We start from the raw sequence: 21,437 nt of genomic DNA, 5'->3' as shown, positions 1-21,437 counted from the left end.
AGACCCTACTGAGTACTCCCCACCCCACTTTTACATCGGCACAAATACATGTTTTTTCCTGTACAGCGGTATCTATATTTGTACCTCTTAAACTCTTTGACCACAGTAAATGGCAAGCAGCACTCCATATTATTCAGAGCCCCATGAAATAACACCATATATAGATTTAAAAAACCCTATTGAGTACTCCAACCCCACTTTTACATCGGCACTTAGAATACTTTTTGCTCTATAAGCCAATATAATATGTATTCAATATACAGTGATTTGCATTGGGGTTATTTATTTGACCTTGGAACATGTTTTAAAACCCACATTTAATGCAATTGGCACTTAAATATGAACAAATATTAGTCATTGTTTATGTTAAGACAATAATTGTTCGTAAATCATCAATAATACAGGTTAATGACACTTATACTATTATGTGGGGGATTTTTCTTCTGAAAATGTCCGAAATTCCGTGACCCAGAAGTACTTTCTCAATGTTGCTGACGAGACACTGATTGGAGTTGGGAAGTGGAATTTCAGTGAATCTGCAGCCCAGAGTTATTGCCTTCTCGCTAATAATAATACAATAAGAAAAGGGAACAAACGCATGATCACAGTATTTGTCGTCTGTCTGTACTGTATATGTGTGCTCATGTTATAAGAGCGAACAGAATTTAGAAGGTAAGCACTTTTGGGTTTAGCTAACGTTAGGTGCGGGTGGGTATAATTTGTGGAACGTTCCAATAGGAATCTGTTACAAAAACTTAGACAAGGTTGCCAACAAACAACGCATACAAAGTTGTATAGCCGCAGATTAAGATGCCGGGTAGGGAGTGGGCTATTTAATACATTTTTCACTCACCACGTTTATTCCGAAAAATGTCTGTCCTCACTCTGGTAGCCTATGTACAAACATTAAGAATAAGCTACGTGGTGAGTTGATCGTGCTACTTTGTATCCGTTGTTGGCAACTTTGTACTTTACGAAGTTTTTGGGACAGATTCCTGCTGGAACGTTCCACAAATTATACACGGCCGCTAGCTTGCAACTTGCTATTTTACTGTACTAGCTAGCAAACGTTACTGAGTTAAGTGATCGGTTTGATCAGAAACCACTGCCATTTGCAGCTGTTTTCTTTGTTTAGAAACGCTGCTGTCAAAACCATTGTCCCACTGAAAGGTACCTACACATGTATAGCGTTAGCTGCGTGGCTTCTTATCATAGCTAGCAGAGCAACTAGCCAACAAGGAACTTTGCTGCACAAACAACCAATTGCCTGTGAATATCCATTGAATAGACTTGGCTATCTAGCCAGTGCTATTGAAATAATCTAATGGTGACGACACGAACAACATTACAAATGTCTGTCGTTTCATTTTAATGGACCTTTGCCCTACCCAACCTATTTACAGCCATACAAAACTATACCCAGTTCAGATACACAATATCCACTCCTTTTATTCTGTATTTGTGCTCATCGTGAATTGTCATAGACATCAGCCAGATGTTACCCTACACATCTGCCTCTGTGAGAAGGAGAGGAGATGAGGATCTTCAAGACAATGTCATTGTCTATTGTGAGCCGTTCTTTCTGTGTGCTAGTAACATGATCCATTATTTTTCTTTCTACGGGCTAAAAGCTTGTTTGTGGTGTTTCTGTTTTCTCCCCATCAGGATGAAGCTCAAAGAGATCAACCGCACAGCCATCCAGAGCTGGAGCCCAGCACAGCACCACCCTGTGTACCTGGCAGCAGGTGTGTGTGTGTTTTCCTGTCTTATACATTTCACTGTCCATCTCTGGCATGTACATGCTGTACTGACAGGGGTTAAGCAAAGAATACTGTGCTAACTGTAATCAGCCAGCAGATGTTTTTGTGGTTTAAGCGTAGCCATGAGGTACATAATGAAAGGTTGTTGAATATCCTTGAAATGAACAAAACTGACTTTGACTTTCAACTGACATGTTGAATATTTGTTGTCTGAACAGATTTCCAGTTAGTGTGACAGTCTACCTGGTCAGGTATTGCTAACCCCTCACCTGTCCACCTGTGTGTCCAGGTACGTCAGCCCAGCAGCTGGATGCCTCCTTCAGTACCACTGCCTCTCTGGAGATCTTTGAGCTGGACCTGGCTGAGCCTTCTCTGGACATGAAGCTCCGCGGAGCATACTCCTCCTCTCACAGGTAAGGATACGCTGCTGTGACAGTCTACCTGGTCAGGTACCTGGTCAGGTACTAGCCTTAACGCTAACTCCATCAGAGGTCTATGACCTCCTCCCTATAGGCTGTCTCATCATTGTTGGTGATGAGGCCTACCACTGTTGTGTCATCAGAAAACGTAATGATGTTGTTGGAGTTGTGCTTGGTCATGCAGTCGTGGGTGAACAGGGAGTACAGGAGGGGACTTAGCACACCCCTGAGGGGCCTCACTGTCATAAACAACTCCTGGCTAGATTTTGAAAACATCTGTCTTTGTAACTCTTCGTCATAGCTAAGACTGCTCTTATCTCCCTCCACCAGATACCACAGGCTGGCGTGGGGTCCCCACGGCATGGATGAAGAGGGTCTCCCGTCCGGAGTGCTCATTGCAGGGGGCGAGAATGGTGACGTCATCTTGTACGACCCAGCCAAGATCATTGCTGGAGACAGTGACGTTGTCATCGCTCAGAGCAACAAACACATTGGGCCGGTCAGAGCCCTTGAAGTCAACTCCTTCCAGGTACACCTAACTAACTGGAACTATGCTTTCACTAATCTGTGGAGTGAGCTTTGGCTTTATGCTGTGCATAGTACTCACATTTTGTTTCCAATATCTCTAAGAGAACACTCGAACTTCTCACTTTTGTTTTGGTCTACTGACCTTTGTTGACTGGTCTACCAACCTTGTCAAGTGTCTCTCATTGTGTTTGTTATTGTGCTTGCAGTGTCACCCCATGTTAGCTAGTGATAATGCATTACTTCCCTTACCCAGACCAACCTGGTGGCTTCAGGAGGTAACGAATCAGAGATCTACATCTGGGACTTGAACAACTTTGGCTCCCCGATGACACCAGGCCCTAAAACGCAGGTAAGACCCATGACATGGTTAAGAAATAAATATGTTTTGAAATGTAATCTTCAGAGTAGGGTTGTCACATTACCAGTATTGCGATAATCAGAGGTGTCGTGGCAAGGAAACAAAATATGAAGCGGACAAAATGTCCTGAGGAAAACAGTCCTGATGTTGTCACCCATTACATTTACGTCATTTAGCAGAAGCTCTTATCCAGAGTGACTTCCAGTAGTGAGTGCATACATCTTCATATTTGTTTGTACTGGTCCCCCGTGGGAATCAAATCGAACCCACAACTCTGGCGTTGCAGATGCCATGCTTTACGAACTGAGCCACCCAGAATTACATGTACAGTAGGTATTTTAACCAAAGAGTTTAGTCTGCTTTGTGTTTTCCTTTGCCATGGAAAATCAGGTATTGTAGTATCGTGGTACTGGTATCGGGACAACCCTACTTCAGAATGCTACCCATTTCATTTTTCATGGCTTATCGATGAGGATTTATGGAGTAGAGGAATATTCGAGTGAGCAGATTGTTTATGTTATTTCAGCCACTGGAGGACATCAGCTGTGTCGCGTGGAACAGACAGATCCAACACATCCTGGCTTCAGCCAGCCCCAGCGGCCGCGCCTCCATCTGGGACCTCCGCAAGAACGACCTCATCATCAAAGTCAGCGACCACAGCAACAGGGTCGGTAACGCACATCTGCTGTTTACTGCTCAATCTGACACTTATGAACCCAGCAACAGGGTACGCAGCAACACACGTTTGTCTGTGTCTGCTGTTAAAGCCACAGCAACATGGTACATTCTAAGCATGTCTAGTTATCTTCTGTCTGCTGTTAACCTCCCTGGGCGAGGTGGGACGCTACCTAGTCAACAGCCAGTGGAATCGCGTGGCACGAAATACAAATACCTCAAAAATGCTATAACTTAAATTTCTCAAACATATGACTATTTTACACCATTTTAAAGACAAGACTCTCATTAATCTAACCACATTGTCCGATTTCAAAAAGGCTTTACAGCGAAAGCAAAACATTAGATTATGTCAGGAGAGTAACCTGCCAAAAATAATCACTCAGCCATTTTCAAAGCAAGCATATATGTCACAAAAACCAAAACCACAGCTAAATGCAGCACTAACCTTTGATGATCTTCATCAGATGACACTTCTAGAACATTATGTTATACAATACATAAATGTTTTGTTCAATCAAGTTCATATTTATATCAAAAACCAGCTTTCTACATTAGCATGTGATGTTCAGAACTAGCATATGGAAGCCTTAGAAAATGTCACGTTACAGCAGAGATGCTGTATTTTCGATGGAGATGCAACTGAAGGACAACAAATTGTCAGACAGGGCACTTCCTGTATGGAATCTTCTCAGGTTTTGGCCTGCCATATGAGTTCTGTTATACTCACAGACACCATTCAAACAGTTTTAGAAACTTTAGAGTGTTTTCTATCCAAATCTACTAATTATATGCATATTCTCGTTTCTGGGCAAGAGTAGTAACCAGTTTAAATCGGGTACGTTTTTTTATCCGGCCGTGCAAATACTGCCCCCTAGCCCCAACAGGTTAAAGGCTTATTAGTCTGTCACTTTCATCTCCAGTTTAAACGTGTTTTCCCTGGCCTGCAGCATTCTGTAAACTGTGGGGGTGAATAATTCCCTGCTCCTTCAGTCAGAAGATTGGCAAATGGAACTGCCACTGAGTTGTTTTGAATTCTGTGGTAAACCTCCCTAAAACTAATAACAATGAAGGCGCCTTCAGTTGTTTTGGGATGATAATTCTTATGTTATTTTCCTTTGATAGACACACTGATTTGGCAACCGTATAGGCCTGAGGAATTTGACATGAATGTTACTTAGTACAAACATAGTATTAATACCATGTGACAGATGGGCGGAGAGAACCTCACATTCATTATAATGATGAAATGAATAGGTAAACAAGAATAGGGTAATAAGAGTGTGTGTGTTCAGATGCACTGCTCGGGGCTGGAGTGGAACCCAGAGGTAGCTACTCAGCTGGTGCTGGCCTCAGAGGATGACCGGATGCCAGTGATCCAGATCTGGGACCTGCGTTTCACCACCTCCCCTCTCAAAGTCCTGGAGAACCACACACGGTAAACTATCACTTCAAATTAATCTCGTATCCAGTCTTGAAAAAGTAATATGTTAAAAGTTGAAATGATGACTGACTGTACAAATCAAATGTTATTTTTCACATGCTCCGAATACAACCCGGCGTAGACCTTACAGTGAAATGCTTGCTTACGAGCCCTTAACTTCTATGGGCTACATCCACCTGCGGGACACAGCCAGTGAAATATCAGGGCGGAAAATTCAAAACAACAAAATGTCATAATTCAAATTTCTCAAACATACAACTATTTTACACCATTTTAAAGATACACCTCTCCTTAATCCAACCACATTGTCCGATTTCAGAAAGGCTTTACGGCGAAAGCATAAAGTTAGATTATGTTAGGACAGTGCCAACACAAGAAAACCCAAGCAGGAGAGGGGTCACAAAAACCAGAAATACAGCTAAAATTAAGCACTAACCTTTGACGATCTTCATCAGATGACACTCCTAGGACTCATTGTTACACAATACATGTATGTTTTGTTCGATAAAGTTCATATTTATATCCAAAAACCCCATTTTACATTGGCGCGTGATGTTCAGAAAATATTTTGCCTCAAACTCCCGGTGATTCAGCACAACAATTTACAAAAATACTCATCATAAACGTTGATAAAATATTAAACTGTTATTCAAAGAATTATAAATAAACATCTCCTTAATGCAACCGCTGTGACAGATTTCAAAAAAGCTTCACGGGGAAAGCACCCTTTGCAATAATCTGAGTACGGCACTCAGAAAAATACATCAGGCAATACAGATACCCGCCATTTTGGAGTCATCTAAAATCATAAATAGCATTATAAATATTCACTTAACTTTGATCTTCATCAGAAGGCACTTCCAGGAATCCCAGGTCCACAATAAATGTTGTTTTGTTCGAAAAAAAAAGTCCATCATTTATGCCCAAATACCTCCTTGTTGTTTGCGCGTTCAGTAAGCTACTCCAAATGTAGGAAGCACGACAAAAAGTAAAAAAAAGTTATATTTACATTCGTAGAAACATGTCAAACGTTGTATAGCATCAATCTTTAGGGCCTTTTTAACATAAAACTTCAATAATATTCCAACCGGACGATTCCAATGTCTTGAAAAACGTTATGGAACACAGCTACCTCATCACGTGAATGCGCGCCAATGAACTCATGTCATTTTCTGAGTCACCAACTTCCCGGCCTTCTTGTTCGCTCTCTGTTCACTGCGAAAGCCTGAAACAAGGTTCTAAAGACTGTTGACATCTAGTGGAAGCCTTTGGAAGTGCAAAATGAACCCTAAGTCACTGTGTGTTAGATAGACAATGACTTGAAAAGACTACAAGCATCAGATTTCCCACTTCCTGGTTGGATTTTTCTCAGGTTTTTGCCTGCCATATGAGTTCTGTTATACTCAGACATCATTCAAACAGTTTTAGAAACTTCAGTGTTTTCTATCCAAATCTACTAATAATATGCAAATATTTGACTCTGGGCCCGGGTATTAGGCAGTTTACTCTGGGCATGCTTTTCATCTGAAATCGAAAATACTGCCCCCTATACCTTAAAAAGTTAACCAACAATGCAGTTAAGAAAAAAGTGTTAAAGTATTTACTAAAATAAACTAAAGTAAAAAAAAGAAGAAAAATAATTAGTTAAGGAGCAACAATAAAATAACACTAGTGAGGCTATATACAGGGTGTTACAGTACAGAGTCAATGTGGAGGCTATATACAGGGGGTTACGGTACAGAGTCAATGTGGAGGCTATATACAGGGGGTTACGGTACAGAGTCAATGTGGAGGTTATATACAGGGGGTTACGGTACAGAGTCAATGTGGAGGCTATATACAGGGGGTTACGGTACAGAGTCAATGTGGAGGCTATATACAGGGTGTTACGGTACAGAGTCAATGTGGAGGCTATATACAGGGTGTTACGGTACAGAGTCAATGTGGAGGCTATATACAGGGTGTACCGGTACAGAGTCAATGTGTAGGGGCACCGGTTAGTCGAGGTAATTGAGGTGATATGGACATGTAGGTAGAAGTAAAGTGACTATGCATAGATAATAAACAAGAGAGTAGCAGCAGCCTAAAAATAGGGGTGGGGGGGGACAATGCAAATTGTCCAGGTAGACATTTGATTAGCTGTTCAGGAGTCTTGTGTCTCAGGGGTAGAAGCTGTTAAGAAGCCTTTTGGACCTAGACTTGGCGCTCCGGTACCGCTTTCTGTGCAGTAGCAGAGAGAACAGTCTATGGCTAGGGTGGCTGGAGTCCTCTGACACCGCCTGGTATAAAGGTCCTGGATGGCAGCTTGACCCCAGTGATGTACTGATCCGTACGCACTACCCTCTGTAGTGCCTTGCGGTCGGAGGCCGAGCAGTTGCCATACCAGGCGGTAATGCAACCAGTCAGGATGATCTCGATGAAGCAGCTGTCAAACTTTTTGAGGATTTGTGGACCTATGCCAAATATTTTCAGTCTCCTGAAGGGGAATGGGTTTTGTCATGCCCTCTTCACAACTTTCTTGGTGGGTTTGGACCATGACAGTTCGTTGGTGATGTGGACACCAAGAAACTTGAAGCTCTCAACCTGCTCCACTACACCGCTGTCGATGAGAATGGGGACGTGCTCGGTCCTCTTTTTCCTGTAGTCCACAATCAACTCCTTTGTCTTAATCACGTTGAGGGAGAGGTTATTATCCTGGCACCACACTGCCAGGTTTCTGAACTCCTCCCTATAGGCTGTCTCATCGTTGTCGGTGTTCAAGCCAACCACTGTTGTGTCATCGGTAAACTTAATGATGGTGTTGGAGTCATGCTTGGCCATGCAGTCATGGGTGACTGAGCACGCACCCCTGAGGGGACCCGTGTTGAGGATCAGCATGGCAGAACTGTTGTTACCTACCCTTACCACCTGGGGGGCGGCCCGTAAGGAAGTCCAGGAACCAGTTGCAGAGGGTGTTTAGTTCCAGTGTCCTTAGCTTATTGATGAGCTTTGAGGGCACTATGGTGTTGAACGCTGAGCTGTAGTCAATGAATAGCATTCTCACATAGGTGTTCCTTTTGTCCAGATGGGAAAGGGCAGTGTGGAGTGCAATAGAGTTTGCATCAACTGTGGATCTGTTTGGGTGGTATGTAAATTGGAGTGGGTGTAGGGTTTCTGGGATAATGGTGTTGATGTGAGCCATGACCAGCCTTTCAAAGCACTTCATGGCCACAGACGTGAGTGCTACGGGTTGTTAGTCATTTAGGCAGGTTACCTTAGTGTTCTTGGGCACAGGGACTATCGTGGTCTGCTTGAAACATGTTGGTATTACAGACTCAGAGAGAGAAAGGTTGAAAATGTCAGTGAAGACACTTGCCAGTTGGTCAGCGCATGCTCGGAGTACACGTCCTGGTAATCCATCTGGCCCCTTGGCTTTGTGAATGTTGACCTGTTTTAAAAGTCTTACATCGGCTACGGAGAGCGTGATGACACAGTCGTCCGGAATAGCTGATGCTCTCATGCATGCTTCAGTGTTGCTTGCCTCGAAGCGAGCATAGAAGTCGTTTAGCTCGTCTGGTAGGCTCGTGTCACTGGGCAGCTCGCGGCTGTGCTTCCCTGTCCCAAAGTTCTGTATTGAAAGAAATAATGGAGCCAAAAACAACTTGTTGAAGGTGAGCTCTGTAAGACAGTCACCCAGCAGTCTGGCTACGCTATGAATTATTCCTTGCTTGCTATAGAGATCTCTGGGAGATGGGGATGCCTGCTGAAAGTGGAGTGCTCAGAACTCAATGATATGGTGTGAAGGCTAACAAAAGAATGGCACAACGAAGACTGGTCAGAACTAATGCAATACAAGTGTTCAGTAGATCTAATGTAGTCGGATTTTTAAAAAGCCAATGAAATATCTGGTGTGTTCATCAGGGGTGTCCTGGCCATCGCCTGGAGTCTGGCTGACCCTGAGCTGCTACTGAGCTGTGGGAAAGACAACAGAATCCTCTGCTGGAACCCCAACACTGCAGAGGTCTCACACACATGCATACACATGCATTGATTCAATGACTGTGTTATTCTTGGTATGGACCCTAGCTACAGAGTACAGTACACTGTTAATAAGTGTTATTACTGAGAGATACACGGCTTTATTTAACCAGAAATATGTTCCTGTCCTATCTATAGTCATCTTCTGATGTGAATCTGTTGCTAATCTCCAGGTGCTGTATGAGTTGCCTACCAGTACCCAGTGGTGCTTTGACATCCAGTGGTGTCCCAGGAACCCAGCGGTGCTGTCGGCAGCAGCCTTCGACGGACACATCAGCGTCTACTCCATCATGGGGGGCAGCAGCCAGGTTGTCAGCCAGACACAGGCAGACACAGTGGGTACTAGTTTCACACATTAACGCTGTTCAGGGTGGAAACTGGACACCATGTTGGTTGGGGTTACAGACACGGTTTGCACTGACTCAGAGATTAACAGTGTTTAGAGTGGAAACTCTCTTCCATTTTGGCCCATTATTGGAGGCACTTGATATGAATGAATACCTAATCTGTATACATCCTTGGTTATTTTGCTGCTCTTTGGCCTGTCTCTGTTCCAGATCAGCATGTCGTTTGGCAACATGGATCCGTTTGGAATGGGCCAGACCCTGCCCCCCCTGCAGCTTCCCCAAGCCTCCCCCTACACCATCACCCCCCTCAAAAAGCCCCCCAAGTGGATCCGCAGGCCCGTGGGGGCCTCCTTCGCTGTGAGTCACTATCTTTTCTGCCTTCATTACTTTGCTGTTTGTCAAATCGTCTGCATGAATGTGTGATGTACATTGTTTTCCTTTTTGTGCTATTATCTGACCTCTTGGTGACCTTTAGTGCATGTTCCTCTTTCTCTCACCTCTATAGAAATTGTATTGATAAGTTGAAATTGTACTAAGAAGTTATTCTCTTCCTGTTTCTCTCCCCCTCCAGTTTGGTGGTAAGCTCGTGTCGTTGGAGAACATTAAGCCCAGCCCCCAGCACCCTCAGCAGCCCACTGCCCATGTGGTTCACATCAGTCAGGTGATCACCGAGACGACCTTCCTGGAGCGCTCGGCCCAGCTGCAGGCCACGCTGGCTGCAGGCAGCTTCACTGACTTCTGCCAGGAGAAGATCGATGCTGCCCAAAACGAGTTTGACAAGACCGTCTGGTCCTTCTTGAAGGTAGGATGGGAACTCGGGAACTTTTCCTTATCGTCTAGAGTTAAAACAGTAGTTGTCTCTTGCTGTACTGCAAAGTATTGCTGTGCTTTTACTTTACCAATGTTAAATTGTGTTCTCAGGTGAACTTCGAGAATGACGCTCGTGGAAAATACCTGGAGCTTTTGGGATACAAGAAGGAGGAGCTAGCAGCAAAGGTGAGTTTGGAAATGAACCGTCACTGAATGTCCTCAGGCCTTGTCTGTCTATTGTCAGTCTGACCTGTCTGATCCTCATGCTGTCTGTCAGCCTTGTTTAACTCTGCTGTGGATGTTGGTTGTTTGTTTACAGATTGCAGCAGCATTAAATGGAAAACCTATTCAGCCCGAGGAGGTACTGCCTTTTTGTCTCTAGTGTGTGTGTGTGTGTGTGTGTGTGTGTGTGTGTGTGTGTGTGTGTGTGTAAGAAACGTAAAATTCATTATTTTTTACAACACAGTGAGCAACAATTAGCTGAAATGTAGATAGCAATGCTAATGGAAATCAAATGCAAATGTATCTGCTCATTGACTCTCAATGTGTTTGAGTAGCTTTGTTGTCATTGCTCAAACAGGCAAGTGGTATGGGCAGTCAGAAACTGTCCAAAATGCCTCACTCTCTAGGTTTCACACTACAGTTGTTTATGTAACTATGGGAAGGAAGTAGGAAAAGGATGTCTGTCTTTTTCACGCGCTTGGCAGTTCAAGTTAGGACAACTGAAAATTGTTGAGTCGCATGCCTGACTTTTGTCATAGATCATCATTTAATATGATTTGGTGAACTTCATATTTCCATTGTAGCTTATTTTTAATCTGTAAGATGATGCTATTTTCTCATCTGGTTCTTAATGATATTTTACTGCTAAAATTGAAGCTAAAGCATCTTTTATGATTCTGACATTGCTTAACCTGGGCTCAAAGATAACGCTACTAATATCTCAATGGACACAATCAACTTTAATCATTGAACATTGTTAGGTTTCTAACATAATTCTGATGATTATTTATCTCAATCTAATGGCTCTCTCTGCTGAACTCTGAATCTGTCTCTCCTCTCCTGCTGCTGAACCTATCTCTGAACCTACCTCTGAACATGAGCCTATCTCTGAACATGAACCTGAGGTTGAACCTGAGCCAGAGGCAGTGCCTGAACCCAGTCCCGCTCCCCAGCTCAGTGCTGAAACCCCGGTTGAGCCTGAGGTCCTTCCTACCGTGCCTGAGCCTGCTGCTATCGACCTTACCCCCGAACCTCCTCTTGAACCCGCCCTCCAGCCCAAACCCGAACCTAAGCCAGAGCTTGCCACCTCACCCTGCAGTGACCTTTCACCTCCTATGCCTGTCCTCCAATCTGAGCCTGTCCTTACTCTTGATCTCAGCGCTGAACCCCAGTTTCTTGCTCCTGTTGCTCTCCTGCCAGAGTCTGACCCTACTTTGGCCCCCCTCAGCTCTGGCCCCCCTCAGCTCTGGCCCCCCTCAGCTCTGGCCCCCACCGCTCTGGCCCCCACCGCTGACCTGCAGCAAGTATCTGTGTTTGATGTACAGCATGTATTTGAATTTGACCAGGCGGACCTAGCCTCTGAGTTTGACCACTTTGGCCTAATGCCTCAGGTACAGCCCCAGCTACAGCCTGTACCTGACCTCACCAACCTGCAGCCAGTACCCAGCTTTGACCCGATGCCATCAGTCCCCACCCTGCAGCCTCTAGCCGACCCTGGACGACTCCGCTCTGCCGACCTCCCACCTGAAGACGCATTTGACCTCATCGCTGCTACAAATCTCCAGCCAGCAGCAGAACTGGAACTCAAACCTGCTCCAGAACCGGAAGATCCGTTTGACCTCATCACTGCTGCAAACCTCCAGCAAATAGCGGAACTGGACGTGACCAAGTCTCTGGAACCAGTGGAAGTAGAAGTGGACCTGACAGAGTCTCTGGAACCAGTGGAAGCAGAAGTGTACCTGACAGAGTCTCTGGAAGCAGAAGTGGACCTGACAAGGGATTTGGCCCTTGAGGCTGAAGCTGAGCCCAAGACCCAGGAAGAGATGCCAGTAGTAGAAGAGATTACTCCGAAGGACCCTCTCCTCTCAACCCCTCTTCCTGTCAGTCCATCCCAGAGAAAAACCATGGCACATCATACTGTTACATCGCTAAACTGTAAACCTATGATATTGGTACTGCTACGTCATTATATTGCTAGTTATGTTGAAACATTGCTTTCACATCGTCTCTCATCTATCACTATAATTGACCCAATTATTAGCCCCGTTTTCCTTCCACTTTACTTTCTCTCTGGGGTAGACTCATAGCTGTTTGTTTGGTTATACTTTGCAGTCTAATGGATATATGTAAAGCTCTCCATGAGGTTACATGTATATAGTGGTATGGAATAACTTGTTTTCGAGTTGTTGCGCTGTAAGTCTCCCATTTGGCATGATTTGCACAGCACTTGGAATTGTACTCCTACTCCAGTGAAGGTACTGCTCTCGGTCAAAAAAACATGAATAAACTCCCTCTCTGGTCTGTCAGGAGGAGGCAGCACCAGTGGAAGCAGAGGCCAGCCTCCCTGAGGAAGAACCAGAACCAGCTCCAGTCCAAGAGGGTGTTAACCTCGGTGTCAGTCAAGGTAAAGATCCATCTGAATCTCTGTTTTGACTGTTCCCAGTTTAAGTTGACGATGTGCTTTTGTTGTGTGTTGTTGGTTTGTCCGGTCAGGCATGGACGGCCTGATCACCCAGGCCCTGCTGACCGGGGACTTCCAGGGCGCCGTGGAACTCTGTCTCCATGACAACCGCATGGCCGACAGCATCATCTTAGCCATCGCGGGAGGGGCGGAGCTTCTGGAGAAAACACAGAGGAAGTACTTCACCAAGACTCCCAGCAAGATCACCAAGGTACCTAACACAGTAACATAACGTGACATGCTGGTGTGAATGACCAATGCAACGGTGTTGTAGCGAGGTGCTTCCCACGGGGCAGCAGTTGCTTCACAGGGAAACTGTATCCCATGTCGCTGGTGGTAGCTAACGTGGGTCATTTTGTTCCATACGCAATTATATTTTGAATAGGATAGCAACCTACAGGAGAAATAACTTGTAATATTGGTAGTAAGCATCTGGATGACACCGTGTTAGTCTACTGCTCAATGGGGAGAGTTTGTGCTGCAAGCCGGCAACACAACAACACCGTGTAGTATCCTTCACTCCCGGGTCCCGCTTGCCGAGGACTCTGTCTTGCAGTAACTTAGAGGGAAGTAGCTAGATGGTGTAGCTAATGTCAGGCCAGGGTGACAGACAGCTAAAGCACATTTATTGCTTTTGTAGTTCAGTATAAACAGAATGATTCTGAACACCCCCAACTTCGGCAGACCAGTTTTAAATTCTCTCTGAAGTTTCTAGCCGCAAACCTAAACGATCTGTCTTGGGAGGGCTCATCAGGACGACTGACTGAACCGAATCCGTTCGTCTCCACTTAACTTGTGACATACGTCATTAATTTTGGGCGTGTCCGTATAGCCTCTCCCATCACAAGAGTACCTCTCATGATGAGGTCAGTCAGTACCACGGTCATATGATCAGGTAGTTGCTGATCCGTGGTATTGGCTACTGTTCTACTCATTGATTATTGACAACATATCCTTCTTCAGCTGATCAGTGTTGGTGTTGAGGAACTGGCAGAGGGAGGTGTATTGTCATATTCGTAATTGGTTATTGATTTGCAGCTGATCAGTGCAGTGGTGATGAGGGACTGGCGTGACGTGCTGCAGACCTGTGAGCTGCAGAACTGGAAGGAGGCTCTGGCTGCAGTCATGACCTACGCCCAGCCTGATGAGTTCTCCTCTCTGTGTGGTAGGAACTGACACTTTCACACTCTCCCTCACTGGTTTCCTTCTTTCTCTCTTTCCCTCACTGGGTCTCTCTTTCTCTCTAGCCCTTTCATAATTTTTTACATTTGAGTCATTTAGCTGATGTTCTTATTCAGAGTGACTTACAGGAGCAATTAGGGTTAAGTTCCTTGCTCAAGGACACATCGACAGGTTTTTAACCTAGTCTGCTTGGAGATTCAAATCAGCAACCTTTCGGTTACTGAAATGTTCTCTTTCTGTTTCCAAACTGTTGGTCTGTGTGGACCTGTTGGTCTGTGTGGACCTGTTGGTCTGTGTGGACCTGTTGGTCTGTGTGGACCTGTTGGTCTGTGTGGACCTGTTGGTCTGTGTGTGATGGTAATGTGTTGTGGTGGTTAATTTCTTTACTATCAAATGAGGAGACAAACTTATCACACAAGTCAGTCATACTTAAACTAAATCTTGATTCACTTCACTTATTAGTAAGGGAGCAGGTCAATACAATGCACACATATAAAGTGAATCGATTGAGTACTCTTCGATAATGATGGCTGGTCGATGAATCACTCTTAGGTGATTCGTTGAGAGCCCCGAGACAAAGGTACAAAGGTATTTTATAGCCAAGATGCACCCACTTCAGGCTACATGACAAACAACGGATGTATGGAATAGGTCACAAGGTTAAGATTTGTATGAAAAATACTAATAATTCACATCAGACAGTATCTGCTGTAAAGACTGTTCTCATTGTGTAGAAACCAGGGTCTGTCCCTGAGCCATCTCTCCCTGGTACCTTATAGAACAGAAACATCAACTCATGCTATGGATTGTGGTCTTGTTAGGTTTATCACCCAAAGAGTCGTAAATCTTCTGTCAGCATTAAGCCCCCCAGAGGCCCACTTTCAGTTCACACAGACACAATAGAGATATAACCTTCTATTCTGTTGCATAAAACAACCATTTGATGCAATAACAGTATTATAACATAATCTTGTAATTTCTCTCACAGTGTACATAACTGTGCTGCTGTCTGTGTTGACCTGTTGGTCTGTTTGTGATGGTAATGTGTACATAACTGTGCTGCTGTCTGTGTAGACCTGCTGGGCTGCAGACTGGAGGCTGTGGAGGACAACACGATGCAGGCTCAGGCCTGTCTGTGTTACATCTGTGCTGGCAACATGGAGAAACTGGTGTCCTGCTGGACCAGAGCACAGGACAGACACTGCCCTCTGTCTCTGCAGGTGTGTGTGTTAGTGATGCCCGGATTGACTCATAACCCACAGTCACCGCGGGTTATATCGGGGCAGGCTGTTTAAGGGTCATTCATTATTAGGTCAGATGGGTTGAATAAAGAGAAAACAGTAACTTAAAAAAATCTATAGATATATAATTCTTGTGCAATTTATAGTGCATTCGGAAAGTATTCAGCCCCCTTCCGTTTTTCCAAATTTTGTTACGTTACAGCCTTATTCTAAAATGGATTAAAAAAAAATCCTTATCAATTTACACACAGTACCCCATAATGACAAAGCAAAAACAGGTTTTTAGACATTTACATAAGTATTCAGACCCTTTGCTATGAGACTCAGGTGCATCCTGTTTCCATTGGTCATCCTTGAGATGTTGCTACAACTTGATTGGCGTCCACCTGTGGTAAATTCATTTGATTGGACACAGGCACCTGTCTATATAATGTCCCACAATTGACAGTGCATGTCAGAGCAAAAACCAAGCCATGAGGTCGAAGGAATTGTCCATAAAGCTCTGAGACAGGATTGTGTCGAGGCACAGATCTGGGGAAGGGTACCAAAACATTTCTGCAGTATTGAAGGTCCCCAAGAACACAGTGTCCTCCATCATTTTTAAATGGATGAAGTTTGGAACCACCAAGACTTTTCCTAGAGCTGCCGCCAGGCCAAACTGAGCAATCAGGGGAGAAGGGCCTTGGTCAGGGAGGTGACCAAGAACCCGATGGTCACTCTGACAGAGTCACAGAGTTCCTCTGTGGAGATGGGAGAACCTTCCAGAAGGACAACCATCTCTGCAGCACTCCACCAATCAGGTCTTTATGTGGCCAGACGGAAGCCACTCCTCAGTAAAAAGGTACATGACAGCCTGCTTGGAGTTGCCAAAAGGCACCTAAATGACTCTGTCCATGAGAAACAAGATTCTCTGGTATGATGAAACCAAGAATGAACTCTTTGGCCTGAATGCCAAGTGTCATGTCATGTCTGGAGGAAACCTGGCACCATCCCTACGGGGAAGCATGGTGGAGGCAGCATCATGCTGCGGGGATGTTTTTCAGTGGCAGGGACAGGATCGAGGGAAAGATGAACAGAGCAAAGTTCAGAGAGATCCTTGATGAAAACCTGCTTCATAGAGCTCAGGACCTTTGACTGGGGCGAAGGTTCATCTTCCATATGGACAACGACCCTAAACACACAGCCAAGACAACGCAGGAGTGGCTTCGGGACAAGTCTCTGAACGCCCTTGAGTGGCCCAGCCAGAGCCCGGACTTGAACCCAATCGAACATCTCTGGAAACACCTGAAAATAGCTGTGTAGTGATGCTTCCCATCCAACCTGACAGAGCTTGTGAGGATCTGCATAGAAGAATGGGAGAAACTCCCCACATACAGGTGTGCCAAGCTTGTAGCTTCATACTCAAGAAGACTCAAGGCTGTAATTGCTTCCAAAGATGCTTCAACTAAGTACTGAGTAAAGGGCCTGAATACTTATGTAAATATTTGTTTTTATAAATTTGCAAGAATTAAAAAAAAAACTGTTTTTGCTTTGTCATTGTGGGGTATTGTGTTTAGATTGATGAGGGGAAAAAACAGATTTAATCAATTTGTTACGTTACAGCCTTATTCCAATGTGGAAGAAGTCAAGGGGTCTGAATACTTTCCGAATGCACTGTACGCTACAATGAGGTTTTTCTTTCATTAGTTTAGGTTATCTGGCATTAGTGCGTAAGCCTTATCTTTGGGGCCTAACTGAACTGACAATCTCAGAGTTTAATACAATAAGAGAAAAGCTGCGGAAGGGAGGAACAGAAAAGTGATGTTTGGGAAAGATTAGGTGAAGTGGTAAAAGAGGATGATAGTACCGCTGGCTATGTTATGTGATCATTGTGAGGGGACTTCAAATAGGCCTATGGCACGTCAAGGGAACTGTAGCCTACTGTTCAGATGGGATAAATGGAAACTGAAATTTGGATTCTGACTGATTACTTTCTTTCAGGATCTTCAGAGAATGCTAATGATTTAGATATATTTAGAATGCTAATGCGCAGTTGGATACTGTCTGCTATTTTTTATCAGTGTCATAAAAGCTGATAGTATATCAACCACATAAAATAGGCTTTGCATCTAAGCCGAACTGAAATGTATTTTTCCTTACAAATGTTCAAACTGATGTAATTTGGACAGTTTACACAGAAAATCTTTTTTATTGCATTTTCTCCCCGGTCCCTAAACGTCTTTGCTCCATGAAAGCAGAGATGAGAGAACTTTACTGACGTCAACTACATTTTAAAAATGTATTTTATCAATTTATGACATTATTCTGGTGAGCAAGAGTTTGTCTTCTAGGCCAACATGCACTGAGTGTACAAAACATTAGGAACACCTTCCTAATATTGAGATGCACCCCCTTTTGTCCTCAGAACAGCCTCAATTTGTCAGGGCATGGACTTCAAGGTGTCAAGCATTCCACAGGGATGCTGGCCCATGTTGACTCCAATGCTTCCCTCAGTTGTCAAGTTGGCTGGATGTCCTTTGGGTGGTGGACCATTCTTGTTACACATGGGGAAACTGTTGTGCGTCAAAAACCCAGCAGCGTAGCCGTTCTTGACACCCTCAAACTGGTGTGCCTGGCACCTACCACCATACCCCGTTCTCTTGCCCATTCACCCTCTGAATGGCACACATACACAATCCATGTCAAGGTTTAAAAATCCTTCTTTAACCTGTCTCCTCCCCTTCATCTACACTGATTGAAGTGGATTTAACATGTGACATCAATAAGGGATCATAGCTTTCACTTGGATTAACCTGGTCAGTCTGTCATGGAAAGAGCAGGTGTTCCTAATGTTTTGTGCACTCGGTGTATAATGACAGAAGAGAAGCTACATGTATCTAATTATAGACAAGTTGACTAACAGTCTACCAAAATGTTGGAAGTTACAAGTAGAAACATATCTAAAACTGGTTTGCTGGTTGGGGTCGGGTGCAGATTTTCACTTTATCACATATAGTCAGACGGTTGCAAATGGGTTATTAGCAGTTGCGGGCGGGTACGGGTGAACAAACAGCTGACCCACGTGTGTGTGTGTCTCAAGACGTGGTGTGTGTGTGTGTACATGTAACACTATATACTATGTGCATTTGTGCAGGACTTGGTAGAGAAGGTGGTGATGCTCCGCAAGGCGGTAGAGCAGACCCAGGACCCTGGTCCCTCTGCTGTGGGGTTTCTACTGGGAGAGAAGATGAGTCAGTATGCCAGCCTGCTGGCCTCCCAGGGCAGCCTCACCACCGCCATCGCATACCTGCCACAGAACACAGAGCAGGTCAATGATACACATAATCCATTTGCCCCACAATCTGCCTCAGAATGTAATGTCCATTCTACTGATTCTAATTCTACAATATTTTCTCTACTTCCAGGTTGCAGTGCAGCAGCTGCGTGACCGTCTCAGCAGAGCTCTGGGCCAACAGGCTCTAGCTACAGCCCTGGCTCCAGTAGCCCAGGTCCAGCCCCAACCCCCAACCCCCTTCTTTGCCCCCAGCCCACCGATGCCCAGTCCAGGCAGCTCTTCACCCCTGCCCAGCCTCCTATGGTGCCCCAGCTGCCCGCTCCAGCACCAGCCCGTGTAGCCGTCGCTGCCCTCGCACCACATCAGTATTACCAGCCGGTAAGTGACAGTGAGAGCAACATCACTAGTCTCTAAGTGGTTGATGATCCTCTCAGTACTAACATTGTCAGCACTTGTCTGGGTGACCTGGCTTGTGACTACCTGGCTTGTGACTACCTGCCTGGATCCCCTGTTATCCCAACTTCTGGGTCTTGTTTCTTCGTTGTGACGCCGGCGGCCGCTGACTGCTGGTGTTTATGGGCTGTGGTTTCTGTTGTGGCTCCTCTGTTGTTTGGTCATCATTGCTGTGTGTGTGTTCTCCAGGTGAGGTCTGCCTCTACAGTGACCTCCTGGAGTAACCAAACTCCCACAGCTCTCCCCAGTGTCCCTCCTTCTCTAGGCCCTGCCACCACAGAGCCCAAGGTACACACACACACTAGCTCTCACTATGGCTGTGACCACACACACATACACATCTGTACCACACTAGCAACTTTGCTTCAACTTTTTTGGCTTGTGTTCAGTATGCCACAATCTTGGTGAACTCTAAACTCTAATTCTAACAGCGAAGTAAACGCACAAATGTTGTTGTTCAAATATTTGCCCTGCTTTGCCTTTTTTTGAAGGTACGTAGCTAGCTGCCATAGTTATTAGTGACAGTGGCTTTCCGCTCTAACTCTTTTTCCTGGATGTTTATATGTCTCTTTGATAGCTTTGATCTTTTCTCTGGTTGACTAGTCCCATACTGGATGAAAATGAATTGATTGATTACATTGATTCAACTGGGATTAATACTGATATGAAACCAATAAATTGATTTCCAGTGGTATTATTACTGAGGGGGGTTTTCTAGACTGGTTCCAGTATGGGATCAATAAGTTACTACTCTCTTCTGTTGCAAGCGCTCCTCTTGCTATTGTGGTACAACTAGACTTAGCACAGATACCATGCACAGGGTCACAGCCATGTACCCCTGACCTCTCACCCCTGACCCCCTACCCTCACCGTGGACCTGCCAGCTAATGCCCACTGAGCTCCACTTAATTGCTAGCGTTCCTCCCTTAGCTGCTGCATTAGTCTGCATGTCCCCTGCTCTACACCCCAACCTTAAGGCCACCCCCTAGTCTCTCTCTCTACCAGACCCCTTACCTCCACAGTCACAGCCCCCTGGCTGTTCACTTATTGTAGCTGCAGTAGTATGCATGTCACCCTGTTGATACCCCAACCCACCCTGGATGCATGTATGGTTTGTCATGTCTGTGTGGTGCACCTGATACAGTTGAAGTCAAAAGTTTATATACACCTTAGCAAAATACATTTAAACTCAGTTTTTCACAATTCCTGACATTTAATCCTAGAAAAAAGTCCCTATTTTAGGTCAGTTAAGATCACCACTTCATTTTAAGAATGTGAAATGTCAGAATAATAATAGAGAATGATTTATTTCAGCTTTTATTTCTTTCATCACATTCCCAGTGGGTCAGAAGTTTACATACACTCAATTAGTATTTGGTAGCATTGCCTTTAAATTGTTTAACTTGGGTCAAACGCTTCGGGTAGCCTTCCACAAGCTTCCCACAATACGTTTAGTGAATTTTGGCCCATTCCTCCTGACAGAGCTGGTGTAACTGAGTCAGGTTTGTAGGCCTCCTTGCTCGCACACGCCTTTTCAGTTCTGCCCACACATTTTCTATGGGATTGAGGTCAGGGCTTTGTGATGGCCACTAAAATACCTTGACTTTGTTGTCCTTAAGCCATTTTGCCACAACTTTGGAAGTATGCTTGGGGTCATTGTCCATTTGGAAGACCGATTTACGACAAAGCTTTAACTTCCTGACTGATGTCTTGAGATGTTGTTTCAATATATCCACATAATATTCCATCCTCATGATGCCATCTATTTTGTGAAGTGCACCAGTCCCTCCTGCAGCAAAGCACCCCCACAACATGATGCTGCCACCCACGGGCTTCACGTTGGGATGGTGTTCTTCGGCTTGCATGCCTCCCTCATTTTTCCTCCAAACATAACGATGGTCATTATGGCCAAACTGTTCTATTTTTTTTCATCAGACCAGAGGACATTTCTCCAAAAAGTATGATCTTTGTCCCCATGTGCAGTTGCAAACCATAGTCTGGCTTTTTTTATGGCGGTTTTGGAGCAGTGGCTTCTTCCTTGCTGAGCGGCCTTTCAGGTTATGTTGATATAGGACTCGTTTTACTGTGGATATAGATACGTTTGTGCCTGTTTCCTCCAGCATCTTCACAAGGTCCTTTGCTGTTGTTCTGGGATTGATTTGCACTTTTCGCACCAAAGTACGTTCATCTCTAGGAGACAGAACGCGTCTCATTCCTGAGCGGTATGACAGCTGCGTGGTCCCATA

General features: G+C 44.8%; 1 protein-coding gene across 1 annotated transcript in view; it reads left to right on the top strand.

Annotated features, from left to right (window-relative positions):
- Positions 1-456: 456 nt before the first annotated feature.
- The window catches only part of LOC106568322 (protein transport protein Sec31A-like), a 44,470-nt gene continuing 23,489 nt past the window's right edge, over positions 457-21,437 (top strand). Inside the window, 22 exon segments of the mRNA XM_045692784.1 lie at positions 457-672; positions 1,666-1,745; positions 2,050-2,173; positions 2,510-2,708; positions 2,961-3,056; positions 3,592-3,732; positions 5,036-5,178; positions 9,085-9,184; positions 9,375-9,536; positions 9,759-9,905; positions 10,120-10,350; positions 10,470-10,544; positions 10,678-10,719; positions 11,408-12,434; positions 12,886-12,984; positions 13,074-13,252; positions 14,080-14,206; positions 15,298-15,443; positions 18,598-18,771; positions 18,869-19,033; positions 19,036-19,116; positions 19,381-19,479. Coding sequence (XP_045548740.1) covers positions 1,667-1,745; positions 2,050-2,173; positions 2,510-2,708; positions 2,961-3,056; positions 3,592-3,732; positions 5,036-5,178; positions 9,085-9,184; positions 9,375-9,536; positions 9,759-9,905; positions 10,120-10,350; positions 10,470-10,544; positions 10,678-10,719; positions 11,408-12,434; positions 12,886-12,984; positions 13,074-13,252; positions 14,080-14,206; positions 15,298-15,443; positions 18,598-18,771; positions 18,869-19,033; positions 19,036-19,116; positions 19,381-19,479 — 3,636 coding nt within the window. The 5' untranslated portion in view covers positions 457-672; position 1,666.

The sequence above is a fragment of the Salmo salar genome, chromosome ssa13 (genome assembly GCF_905237065.1).
Source record: "Salmo salar chromosome ssa13, Ssal_v3.1, whole genome shotgun sequence".
NCBI classification, from domain to species: domain Eukaryota; kingdom Metazoa; phylum Chordata; class Actinopteri; order Salmoniformes; family Salmonidae; genus Salmo; species Salmo salar.
Note: the sequence above shows the minus strand (reverse complement) of the source record. Positions and strands in the feature narration are given on the sequence as shown.